The sequence below is a fragment of the Pteropus vampyrus genome, unplaced genomic scaffold (genome assembly GCF_000151845.1).
Source record: "Pteropus vampyrus isolate Shadow unplaced genomic scaffold, Pvam_2.0 Scaffold193, whole genome shotgun sequence".
Classification (NCBI taxonomy): Eukaryota; Metazoa; Chordata; class Mammalia; order Chiroptera; family Pteropodidae; genus Pteropus; species Pteropus vampyrus.
Genome location: NW_011888974.1, coordinates 306,233 through 319,617, shown reverse-complemented (window position 1 = coordinate 319,617; position 13,385 = coordinate 306,233). Strand labels below are relative to the sequence as shown.

Here is a 13,385-nt window from a genome sequence, read left to right as displayed (position 1 = left end):
AAAGGTGCTCAACTTCGTTACTCTAATAATGCTCTGGTACTGTTGAGAAAATGGAGAAATTAACAACCATCTTGATCAAAAAGTAAAACTAAGCCAGCTTATATTGGCATTAAATAATGACAGGAGCTTTTAAGATTTAAGTAGAGATGAAAAAAAGCCCAAGGAATATCTCAAGATAATAGGTGAACTATCCTCCACAGGGAGGAGCTTATTGCTAACAGTTATTTTTCTTTCCAATAAATTGTAGTTTAAAGATTTAGTAGTCTCTCATGAAATCGATTTGTAGACATACTATCTTGTTCTAAAACCCTGACACTAGCCTAGAACCATATACAAGAATCATCCTTCTCCCTTCACACTGATATATTAATAAGTTTCTTGTTTTAAGGACTCTTGTACTGTCATTTTGTTTTTTAACTTGTTAAAAGTTTTAAATTTTATTTTAAATAAATCTAAAATATTTTTCGGGTTTTGCTTATGTTTGCTAACCTTAAAGCTTATAAAACTATATTTGGATGTTTAAATGTTTATGCAAGCTTATCAGAGGTACTTTATGCTATGTATATCCTGTTTCAAGTCCTTCTGGTACTCATTTATGGGAAGCCATCTTTTTATGGACTTTTTAAAGCCTTTCCCCAAAGATTAATGTGGTAAGGCTTGCTAAACATAAACTATTTTGTTTATTTAGTAGATTATCTGTAGAGTTGAGCAAATGTTTTATTTCACAACTCACTAATATTGGTCAAATATTATATACACCATTGACTTAATCTTGTATTAGTTTCCATCATTTCTTGGATTATTGTTAATCTAGGTATACTTTTCTGTGGTATCTCCCCCTCCTCTCCCCTCTTCCCCATTACTTTAGGCCATTACAACAAAATAGAGTGATATAGGATATGGAATTTAGATTGTGGAAATTGTCATCTGTAAATTATGTTTTATAAGCTGTTTACATATTCTGAAAAATAAAAAAGCAAGTGTATTATCTTGTAAATGTTAGTATTGAAATATATTTAGGGTAGTTATAAACAATTTATATATGCTGAAGTTAAGATAGTCAATGTAATGTAAAATTAAAGGATCCATTTAAAGTTTTTATTATTTACTTCCTTTGGTGTTATGCTTTTATAAAATGCCTTTGGGTTACAAGTTAATTTAATTTCTGTGAGGACACATGTTCTGTGAAGTACCTTATGAAACAATATGTAGGTACCATTTATTTTTATTCTGGAAATCTCAAGAAATTGAGATTTAATCGTACTCAAGAGTCCAGATTGTCTTTTCTTTTTAAACTGGTCTTGATTGAATATTAAATAAGTAAGTACTAGTAGTTACTACTTTTTTACTCACTATTACCTGTAAATATTTAGTATGTTTTCTCACCTTTCAGACACGAACTTCTGAATTCAACACGTGAAGACCTACAACTTGATAAACCAGCTTCAGGAGGTAGGTCTCTACTCCAGTCTGTGTCAAATTGTGTGTCAGATCAGAATATTATGTATAAGAAACAAACACTGTCAAAATATTGTCCAATATTTTCTAGAAGAATAACTCATTTTCTTCTTAATAACCCATTATAAATAAGTGCCAACATCACATTTCTGAGTAGACTAAAAGAAGCCTGTCTGTTTTACTTTTGAGATTCAGATTTTATCTGAATAATTTATTACCCAAGTCTGCATTACTCAATTGAATAATCATTCATCATCATACCCAGGACGTAAAAAGATTTACTTCTTAAAGCAAAAAGCTAGCATTTTCATCACTTGTTTGTTAGATGTGACTTGAAGGAAGTATAATTGTGATTTGCTCTCTTACTTGCTTTTGATTTTGAGTGGAGTGGGGTATATATCTGAAATGGAAGTTGCATCACTTAGAATTTGTACGTTGGAAGGATTACTAGCCGTCTTATATGCCTAAATTTATCATTGTAGAAATCACCTGCTAGCTGTTCTTGAGTAAACTGAATTGTGGTATTTCCTGCCTTCAATTGTTAAACTTTAGAGTACCTGTGTAAAATTACTCTTAAATTACAAACTTCCATTTTGTCAGTGTTTCATTTGTTCTTTTATTCAGTGTCAGCGCTGTTTTAATAAACACATTCTGAAATCTTAGAAATAATTTTAGTCAAAAACAAAAGTGCTGCCTATTTTATAATTATAGTATATTAATGCCATCAAATCGAGGAAATGTGTATATTTGTTACTCTTACAGTAAAGGAAGAGTGGTATGCCAGAATCACTAAATTACGAAAGATGGTAGATCAGCTTTTCTGCAAAAAATTTGGTAAGTCTAATTTTTTCCCCCAACTAAAGTATATTATACAATAATTTTTCCCAAATTTTACTTTAAGAAAGTAAATACAATGAATGCGACTTCCAATTTTCTTTTATTCTTTTCAAATATTTATGATGAAAAGTTTTAAACCTGTGCAAAAGGGGAGAGAATAGTGTAATGAACCCCCATACACTCTTTACTGAGTAAATATTTTGTACACTATAGGTTATTCAGCATAGTGCATTTCACATTTTAGAAACCTTTTGTCTTGGGACCTTTTAAAAATGTTTTGCTGCTCTGGAATAAAAGAGACCTTCAGTGGCAGTGTATCACTGGAGTGTTTAGTTAGCACACCTGGTTATCAGAAAATGTTACGTGTCCCAGACTCTTGTAGTAATCTTGTTTGTTGTGCTCGCTGTGCTTGTATCCCTGAACAGTTAAAATACTTAGGTTTGGTTTATCATTGCAACATGTTTTGTTACCAAAAGTCACTCTTTCCCCTGCTTTATCCTACTTCTCAACGGCATTCAACATAGTTGTCTTATTTTTCTTCTTAAAACTATTTTAAACTACTTTTATGGAAAATTATTGACTCATAGTTTCTTCCTGTCTCATTGACTGTCATTTTATTTCTCTTGATGTCACCTCCCTTTTGTTCATTCTTTAAATTTTGGGAATGGTTCTCTACAGCTCAGTCCTGAGCTGCCTTTTTTTCTTTCTTGCTATGCTTTCTCCACAGGTAGTCACTTCATCTTATATCTTAAAAATAATATATTATCTTTATCCTGATTACTTTCTGTTTTCTTTTTTCTTTTTTTGGTTTATGCAACTTTATTGAAGAAAAATAAATCAGTTACTGGCAGAGCTATTAGTTGATCGCTCATCCATTGACAACTTGCATCATTTATTCGGTGCTATATTAAACAGTGTATTGGAAGATAAATTGATAGCTCCAAGCCTTCTAAAATTTAAATGAAAATTACAAAATATTTGAGACTCTTATTTTGGAATACAAAGATCGTTTTCTAATTTCCATTCTTTGTAGAATAAGAACAGGTCATTCCTTTATTGACATGCATAAAATACATCACATTTTCTGTTAGGCAGATGCTGTTAATTCAGTACTATGTCTCTAGCCGTATCAGTTAGGAGCATAAACTATATCATGTAACAGATCTAATAGTGGAAGGCTTAAACAAAAATGGATGCTGCTAGAATCATCTTTTTCCTTTGATGTGACAACTGATCATCCATCTTCTCCCTCAGGTGATTTCTTCAACATGTAAGAGCAGTAAGGAATGGTTTTAGTGTTATAACTGAGTTAGAGTGAAGACATTGGCAACATAATACACATGTTCCATTTTTTAAAATTTTGACTTTTAGGTAGCATCACGTGGCATACTTCTGAGTCCATTGGATAGAGTAAACACAGTCATCCTGCCTTACTTCTAATGTCATCTCATTTTCTATCTCACTTGTTCATTTCGTACCAGCTATAATGACCATCTACTTGTTCTCTTTTTTTCTGAGCTCATACCCTGCTTGCACTGTTGTACCATTCTTGTTCTTGTCTCTGTACTGCTCTGTCTCAGGTGTTCTTGTGCGTCTCTTTTTTATTTACATCTCAGTTTAAATGCAGCCACATTGGAGAGGTCTTTACTGAGTATCCTAACATAAATCACTAAGCATGCTGCAGCTCATCACCCTTTTTATTTTCCTCAAAAAATGGTACTAATGGTTGTCTATCTTCTCCCAATGTAACATATAGATATGACAGTCTAGACCTTGTCTGTCTTGTTTATTGCTAGAACTGTGCTTGGTGCTTGGTCAGGTGCTCAACAAATATTTACTGAATGGACCGGTGTCATTAAAGTGTCTTCTAAAGCCCTCAGATACCTATCACTGAACCTTTCAGTTACATACTGTACATTGGGCCTCATTAAATAATAGTATTGAGAAGACCAAAGTACAGAAGTGCCACAGCTATCACGGGCAAGAAAGGCTACAGTGGAGAGCTGTGTGTGAGAATCCCAAGGACCACAGTGGTCCTCACTGTTTTGTGAAAGAAACCATTGGAATTGCACCACAAAAAGAGCCAAGTCTCCTGGGTGAGGATTCTTGTTTGTCCTATGGTTTCCAAGAGGAGTGCATGGCACTTGGTCTTAAAGTCCCAGGAAACCAGTTTTTAGGGGCAACACAGGTGATTGGTACAAATGGAGATCACTAATCATGTATTGTTTGCAGAATCCTGTACTTCTCTTTTACTTATACTGTTTAACTCCCCTAGAATTTAATGCATCAGTACTTTGACAATCTATCAGAATTTTAAGGTTTTTCTCCTCTTTGATATCCTTGACTGCCTACCACAAATATAGGACCTTAGTGATAATTTATCTCCTCTTAATCAGCTAATGAACAATAAATAATCTTCAGCACTTTAAAAATCATATTTCCAAGGTATTTGATAAAATAAATCAGATGATGAACATTGTTTGTCATTAGAAATGCCACCATACTTTCATTGTAACTCACGAGTGACATATGATAATGAGTATCCCCATGAACAGGCCTTAACTTTGCCCTCATGTTTAGTTCTGGAAATTGAGCCTGGGAAAAGAAGCAGCCAAACCTATTAGGATCATTGATGCTTTCCAAGCAAGCTGACTTTTGCCTCATGAAAAGAGGAGGCTGTTGACAAGTTAGTGTTCTTACAAGGAAAAAATGGTCAGTGGAAAGTACTTTGACAATCTATGAGAGCTAAGAAAATAGGTAAGAGATTATGTATTGTGGCATTACAAACAACAAAAACTTGGCTCTTTTTAGTTGAGGTTAATGGCCTTAGGTGGGTCTAGGACTGTAGCTACTTAGAATGCCAGCAGAATTGCTGCTTCAAGTTAAGGTCCCTAAAAGGGAAAGAAGAAAACCTAGATTCTCTATAACTGTCAAACACTATAAATCTTGAATTTTTCATGGAAAAAATTCACACAGAAGGCCTTTAATTTTGAAAGGAAAGTCAATCTAAGAATCAAAGAAATGCAAATAATTCTTCAAAGAAGCACTCTTAAACCATCAGATTGTAGAATATTTAAATGTATCGTACAGAATACAAGGGAAACCTATATATACTGATATTGTGTAAATTGTCCGAATCTTATAAAAGCTCTGTTTGGATGTGGTTTCAGAGCAAGGATTCGTAATTTCATTTTTACATTTCTTCAATTCTGTATCTATTGAAAAGCAGGAAAAAAAGTACAGAACTTTACAGAACTTCAATTCTGTGTCTGTTGAAAAGCAGGGAAAAAAGTACAATGAATTCCCATATGCCTAATTTCATATTCAGTGATCATTTATGACTTTTTCCACATTTGGTAGTTTCTCTTTTTTCTCTTTATAGGATTCTTGTAAAGCAAATCATAGGCATTATGTCATTTTATTTGTTTAGTGTGCAGCCGTAAACAGTGTTGACATTTCCTTACACACAGTGTCATCACACCTGACGGAATTGACTGTTTCTTTGTATCCACTGTTATCTAGTCCATCCTTGAATTTCCTCATTCATCCAGAAAGTCTATTTAAAGTTTTTGCTTTGAATCTGTATGTAAACAAGGTTCATTTGTTTACTTTGGTTGATGTGTCTCTTAATCTAAACAGGTCTCTGCTTACTATTTTATTTCCCATTCCATGAATTCTTTGTGCAAAGTTATTTCCTTTTAAAATGGTTCACTCATGATGTTTAAGGGGTAAAGAAATAATCTCATGGTTACAGTCAAATAAAGGTATAGCCTAAAATAACTTAGTGTGTAGGAGCCAATAAAATGATTATTATGTTCATACAACATTAAGTAGCAAAAATCTGCCTTCAGATGTTTGAAAAAGTAGTGTTTAAGTTGCATTATTTATTGTGTCATGCATGATTTTGTTTTTATTTCTTCCCAAAGATATTGAAAAAAATTTTTATAAGATCTTAGAGCTGTTAATATATATGGTCTTAGAATCAGGAAACAAGTTCACCCCAAGTTACCCTTGAACAGAAGCCTTTAATACTTGAATTTGCTGTATTAAGTCTATTTCAGTAGTTATTATATATGTTTCCAGAGTATACTTGGCTTTTCAAAAAGTTGACTTTGCTATGGATTGTACAAAAATATGATTTCAGCAAAAACTTAATCTCCTTTTGCTTTTCTTCTGTAAAGCTGAAGCCTTGGGGAGTACTGAAGCCAAGGCTGTACCTTACCAGAAATTCGAGGCACATCCTAATGATCTCTATGTGGAAGGACTTCCAGAAAACATTCCTTTTAGAAGTCCCTCGTGGTATGGAATCCCAAGGCTTGAAAAAATAATTCAAGTGGGCAATCGAATTAAATTTGTTATTAAAAGGTAATATTATAATCTGTAGAAACAAAGTTAATGTTTTCTTTAAGAAAAGATTCATTTCATGTAAATGAGCCTTTTGTTACTTTCTCAGTTGGACTGACTCTTATATTCAAAATTAAGGTATTACTTTTAGATTCATTTATTGAGCAAATGTTGATTTAGTACCAGGCACCAGATGTACAAAATTGAGATCAACAAGAACCCTGTCTTTGGGAGGCTTATTACAGAGATAAATACAATAAAGTATTACTGAGCACTTTTGAGAAGACAGGTGGCATGTAGATTGGTCAGTTGTATATGGAGAATGGAGGAAAGGAAATAAGATAAGTAGGGACAGGGAAGTGTCAAATGTACTTGAATGTTTACTTAACCCCACCATTCATTGTGAAATGAGTGAGTTGCTTTGTGGTAAACTAAGGTGGCCAAGTGGAAAAAGGCCTAATAACCTACACAGTCAGTGGAGTAATTAAAAAGTTTTAAAGCTGATTCCCCTTAAAATAATTTGGGTTTGCATTTTTTAAATGTTATTTTGGCTTGGATTTGAAGGATGGCAAAATAGGTAATTTGGGAGTAGGGAGTGTGAACAGAAGGCCTGCTTTAATACAGAAGGATTGTGGTGGGGATAGACTCTCGTACTTTTACTGTTTAGAGGTTGTTCATTTCTGTATGTGTGTTGGTACTAATTTTATAACAGAGGGGCAACCTTAGGATGACAAAGCTAGATATTTCTAGCTGTATTGAGGTATAGTTCATGTGAGGTTTAGAAACAAAGTTGAGCTGGTTAGGAGAAAAGGTGACTCTTTTGTACAGTTAAGCTTAAAATGCCTTTGAGGACCTGAAATCTGTGAAAATTGCTATTTTCAAAATAATCTGGAGTCACCAAAATGATCATTTTCACTGCAGAAGGCGAATGAACGACATTTAAAATCAGTGGCAGTGCACAGCTGTGTGGAAGGCCTCTAAGGCATTCCTAAATGCTCTGTTACTAATATCAACCGCATTTTTACAGACCAGAACTTCTGACTCACAGTACTACTGAAGTTACTCAGCCAAGAACGAATACACCAGGTAAAACAATTGTAAATTCCTCTTATTAGATCAGAGGTTTTCAAGCTTTTAAAAAATCTTTTAAAGTGAAGGATATTTTGGGGTTCCTTCCTCCCAAAATATCTTTTGTGGAAGCTCAATACAGATACTCCTTGATTTATCAATATGAAAATAAGCAGTTTTGCGAAAGCTTGAGCATTGAATTTAGATCAGTGGTGTTCACTAGAAAAATAATATGTGTCACAAATGCCAGCCACATATGTCATTTAAAATTCTCTAGTAGTGAGATCTTATGTTTCAACCTGTAATCAATATAAATACATGATGAAGGAATTTACATTTTTCATTTCATATATTTACATTTTTTAAACTTCCATGTATAATTTTGTATGCTATCTCAATTTAATTAGCCGTGTTTCAAGTAATCACTTGACTGTATCATACCATGAAGATTTAGACTTCAATCTTTATTCACATAGACCCTGTTTTTTATATGACAAACACTATAATTCTGGCAGCTTCACTGACATTATTACCCAATAGAAAAGAACTTTCAAGTCTCAGTTGTATAAATAGTTTTATTTTCTCTATTTGAGCTATAAATATGCTTTTATTTGTTTCCCACCTTTTTGTTTACCATTGCATAATGTCAGAAAAGTGACCACAACTTACAGATCTTCTACAACCCTGAGAACTTTTGTTGTCAAAAACCAATGGTGGTTTCTGAATTCATGTAGTTAATCATTCTTGTAAATAGTAAGGTGAACTGTTACACAAGATGGAGTTGTCTGTACTAAAATACTGATCCTTCAGCTCTTAGAGTACCTGAGAGCAGCTGGTAAAGGTCAGCCAGTATGCCAGATGGGTTATATAATCTTGTGTTTATCATGGCATGAAAAGTGGTTGAGAAATACCTAGGGTAACAAAATTATCCTGTGACAGGAATTCTGCAGAGGAGAAGGTATAATCAGTGCTTAACTCAGGTTGCGAATCAAAATTAACAACTTCCTCAGCATGCTTTTGATTTAGGGAAAGAAAGTATTGGTGATGAATTGAAGGTCGGAGATGATACAGACTTTGCTAAGAGAAGTAATGGAAAGAAACATATCCCCAAAGGTAGAGCTTTAATATGAATTGGCCAGAATATGATGAAAGTCTTCCTTTTTCAAGACAGACCTCAATTTCAGTGTTATGATTAATGTAATCACTGCTTTTATTAGGGACAATTCTAGTAGTGGCTGCAAACTGAGAATGTTAAACTTGTATCATTGAAAGGATATACAGACACCATAGATATTACTCCAAGGCCTGATTAATATTTTCAGCAGTACTTGAAGTGCTATCTTCTAGCATAGATCAGTTAAAGGCCTATTATCAAAAGAAGAATCTTGATACTCTGAATCATTAACAATATTTGGCCTTCTATCATTCATAGAAGACTTTGGAAAGAATTCAGGTTATCACTCTTCATTCCATCAAAATATATAGTTGGTCTGCCAGTGAACTAGGCATTAATAGCCTTTTGCTGGCCCAACTCAAGTCGTAGATGACATGACAAAAGAATTTTGTTAGTCACTATTACCATCAGCAATGTCTACTTAATTCTTGGCATGACCTGGGATTAAATAATAGTCGTATGCTTAAATACACTGTGGGTACACCTTTCCCTCAATTAGGTAAAAAATACATGTCATGTGCGAGAAAGTAGAGCTAGCCAGGTAATTGAGCTTTGAAGGGGAAGAACAAGGAGATGTTACTTAGCTCGTGTGAGGAGGAGGAAGAGTTGGAGATCTTTGGTATTAGAGTAGCAAATACCGGAGAAGGAAGTGTACGATTGAGTCAAATGGGGTGACTGAGCAATGAGTTAACAGAAGCCTTGGAAAAGGAGAGAGCCTAGGTACCTTTATAGTAACGATTCAGATTTGGTTTATACCAGAATTACTCTGGCTGAATGGTTGAGCTACCATGTTAAACCCTTGAAATGCTAGGGGTTTTTTTAAGTGAAGGTTTTAAAGACCTACAGTGAAAATAAAGTAAAAGAAATGTTAAAAGATTTTCTGAGGCCACCGACTTTTGGCAGTGTTTTGAGAACTTCAACGTTTCCCACTGCCTTTCTCGGCAAACACAGTGACTTCCATACTTGATGTGATTCTTGTACTCTCTGCCCTTCCGTCCCCTACCCCATTTCTCTCTCCCTCCTTTCTTTATCCAATACCCCCCGTTATCTTCCTTTATCCCCAAAGTCCATCCTCTCCATTCTCAGCTTCATCAAATAGGCCCTGATTATCTGTCCAAATAAGTGACATCTTAACATGTCTTTTGTAAGAGCTTTTTTAAATATTACATTTAAAAAGAAATGATTGTCTAATAAATAAGGGGTAATGAAATAAACCAAGTTGTAGATGTGAGTAGTGTTGAATGACAACTCCCTAATCCCTTTAACATTTATTTCTGCCATTTATTTTCATTCCTTTACCATTTATTACTTGCTATGATTAGTAAAGTTTTGCTCTGTGTGGGTTTTTAGGCACATACCTGTTTGATAAAACAAGGAATGCTTGTATAGAAAGCAAATACAAGTGCAGCTGTTGTGGTGCTACCTGGTATAGGAGCCCTGGAGCTTTACACAGCCGGTGTTCCCTGTCCCCTAAGGATTCTCTTGATGTTTCTCAAAAGAATAATATTTGAAAACCACTCACTTAGAGCACTTGTGCAAACATGTTTTTATTTACTTACAGTGTGAACTTAAATTTGAATTGTCTCCTTCAGTTCTGATATTTGACAAGTACAGGAAATCATTCTTTTCCTTAAGACCCAAAATTTTTGTTCTTAAAGTTGAATTAAGAGTAACACTGGATTCTATACCTAAAGCTAATACAATGTTAATATGTCAGTTACTTTCAATTTTTAAAAAAGACCATCACTGGAAATAATGGATCCAATCTAATTTTATGTTAGCACCAATAAGGAGCATTGTTAATTAGATTTATTTTTACTTTCTAGTCAAAGAAGATTGGAATGTCAGAATTACTAAACTACGAAAGCAAGTGGAAGAGATTTTTAATTTGAAATTTGGTAAGTAAAACACAGTGATTATGTCTGTTTAAAAACAAATGAGAGGCAGTGTCCTGAATGAATTATAGCAGTTGAGGACCTAAAGAAGGAAAGTCCCGAAACTGAGTTTTAGTTTATTTCTGCTACTAAATTTGCCACTTAAACCAAGCAAGTTACTTTACTTCTCTTGGATTCAGTTTTCTCATGTGTCAAAACGGGAAAGGAAGGGAGGAGTTGGGATAAATCTCCGTTCCACTGTCTGTACTTCTAATCTGGCTAACACCATATGGCAAATAGGTTTCACCATTTGTTTCAACTTAGATTTGTTGACAGCGGTTTCCTGGAGCGCTGTCTTGAGAAGGATTCTGAGGAGGCTCAGCAAGTGTTTCAGTTGATTGGGTGTGTCTGTCATGGAGAAGGAAGTAAGGAGTGGGAGTAATAGCATTATTCCCGGGGTGTTCCCATCTGTCATTTTAATACCTCGTATTGACATTTGTGTCCTAGTTCAGGAATTTTGAATACTCTGCCTCTGATCTCTCTAACTTGGTGGGTTCTGCTTAGATGCATCTATGCAACTCTTATTGTTTAAACAGCAAACTTGCATCTAGATGACAACACAAAGGCTGGGTAGGTGCCATTTCAGTGTGGAATGGCTATAGTTCACTTCTGCTCAGAGCACAGAGATAATTTTGACTAACAATATAACCATCCTTTTGATTTGAAGTGTTAAAATGTTCCTCTTAAAAGTACTTATTTTTTAGGCTTGTTCTTCAGTTTTGTACAATATACTAAGCAAAATGCCTTCATATTAAGTGGATATTACTGGATCGTAGGGAACTTCTGTATAACATATTTGAGACTGCCTGGATGTGACTTATTGTGGTAATCATTTTGCAGTATATACAAATACTGTATCATTGTGTTGTATACCAGAAATTAATATAATATTGTGTCAGTTATACCTCAATAAAAAATAAAAGATTAAACTTTACCTTCCATAAATTATGTTTTCTTATAATTTCAGCTCAAGCTCTTGGACTCACAGAGGCAGTAAAAGTACCATATCCTGTGTTTGAATCAAATCCTGAGTTCCTTTACGTAGAAGGCTTGCCAGAAGGAATTCCCTTTCGAAGTCCTACCTGGTTTGGAATTCCACGACTTGAAAGGATTGTCCGTGGCAGTAATAAAATCAAGTTTGTTGTTAAAAAGTAAGTTCTATTTGCCAATGTAGTCATTTCTGAAGTTAAAATGATAAGGTTATATTTATATTTAAATTCTAGCTGTATTTGACAGCTAAGGCTTTGACGTCCATGATGGAAAAACATAGCCCTGAGCTACAGTGCTGGCATTGTTCATTGCCTTTGCAAATAAATCTTTTCACATGTACTTGGTTTTTCTCCATTAGTGCAGGGAGACTTGTACCACCTGCCTCACAATGGTGGTTAGTTGGGTAGAGACACTGATGTTCTTAATATTCCTAAATACTTGATTGGAGGATGAAAATGCTAATTTTTATCTTCGCTCTTATTCCTGGTTAAACTTCTGGGCAACTGAATTTCAGTGATCAAGTTCCTCATCTGTATGTCTCCAGAAATTTAGTAGCTGAAGAAACTAGTATTAATTTTCATTTTCATGAAAGCAGTTATTTACTCTCCCTAAAATCATTTTGCGGGTAGTTAAGGGAAGGAAAAGTGAGAGATTTTTTGTTCAGAAAGAACGATATTATTGTTGCAAACAGAATGATTCTGTGATCGCCTTTATAAAAACCATTGGTCATGATCATTTCTACTAGCTGTGAAAACCAATATTGCACTGGTTACTGTAATGCTTCTTGGTTTTCTCTCTAGACCTGAACTAGTTATTTCCTACTTGCCTCCTGGAATGGCTAGTAAAATAAACACTAAAGGTAAGAGATTATATATACTCTTTATTATACTTCAGTGCAATAAAACATTCTTTATCAGCATTACCTAAGTCATACTGAATCAGTGGCCAATATTTTTAAGTTATATTTTAATTAACGGACCTTTTTCCACCTCCAAAATAATTTTCATTGAAAATTTCATGTTTGCAATCCTCCTTCATTAATGTTTCCACAGCTTTGTTGAGACTCATGTGGAGGATTACACTACCAGTTTAATTCTTCAGATTACTTTGAAAAGAGCCAAGCTGTATGAATTTTAATACTCTGCTCTTCTAAAGCATCCCCTCCTGTTTCTTTTACAATATGCAAAAGTAATCGTGTGCTTACTTTACATTTACAGCCTTGCAGTCCCCGAAAAGACCACGAAGCCCTGGGAGTAATTCAAAAGTTCCTGAAATTGAGGTCACTGTGGAAGGTAAGGCCAATTTGTGGCATGCTTGTGTTGATTCTCCAGTTCTTCACTAGTTATATCTCTTGATTCTTCCGATTACTATTTATATTTTTATGCACATGAGTTTTTATAAAACTGGTTTTCGGTATGAATTAGCTACCTGTGATTAAAACTAAGTTTCTGAATGTTTCTAACTGAAATTTTCAAAAGGGTCAACATGATATTTCTTGAGCATATAGTAAACTCTAAAATGCCTTTCTTTCCTAATAATGCAGTATAGATGCAGACAAGAATGTATGGAATTTTTTTCTT

At 34.3% G+C, this 13,385-nt stretch overlaps 1 protein-coding gene across 1 annotated transcript in view; it reads left to right on the top strand.

The window, feature by feature from the left end:
• The window catches only part of GTF2I (general transcription factor IIi), a 94,270-nt gene that overhangs the window by 65,205 nt on the left and 15,680 nt on the right, over positions 1-13,385 (top strand). The window contains exons 16-23 of the mRNA XM_023537491.1: positions 1,394-1,452; positions 2,221-2,292; positions 6,477-6,660; positions 7,667-7,725; positions 10,708-10,779; positions 11,783-11,966; positions 12,606-12,664; positions 13,023-13,097. Coding sequence (XP_023393259.1) covers positions 1,394-1,452; positions 2,221-2,292; positions 6,477-6,660; positions 7,667-7,725; positions 10,708-10,779; positions 11,783-11,966; positions 12,606-12,664; positions 13,023-13,097 — 764 coding nt within the window. The remainder of the gene's footprint in view (positions 1-1,393; positions 1,453-2,220; positions 2,293-6,476; positions 6,661-7,666; positions 7,726-10,707; positions 10,780-11,782; positions 11,967-12,605; positions 12,665-13,022; positions 13,098-13,385) is intronic.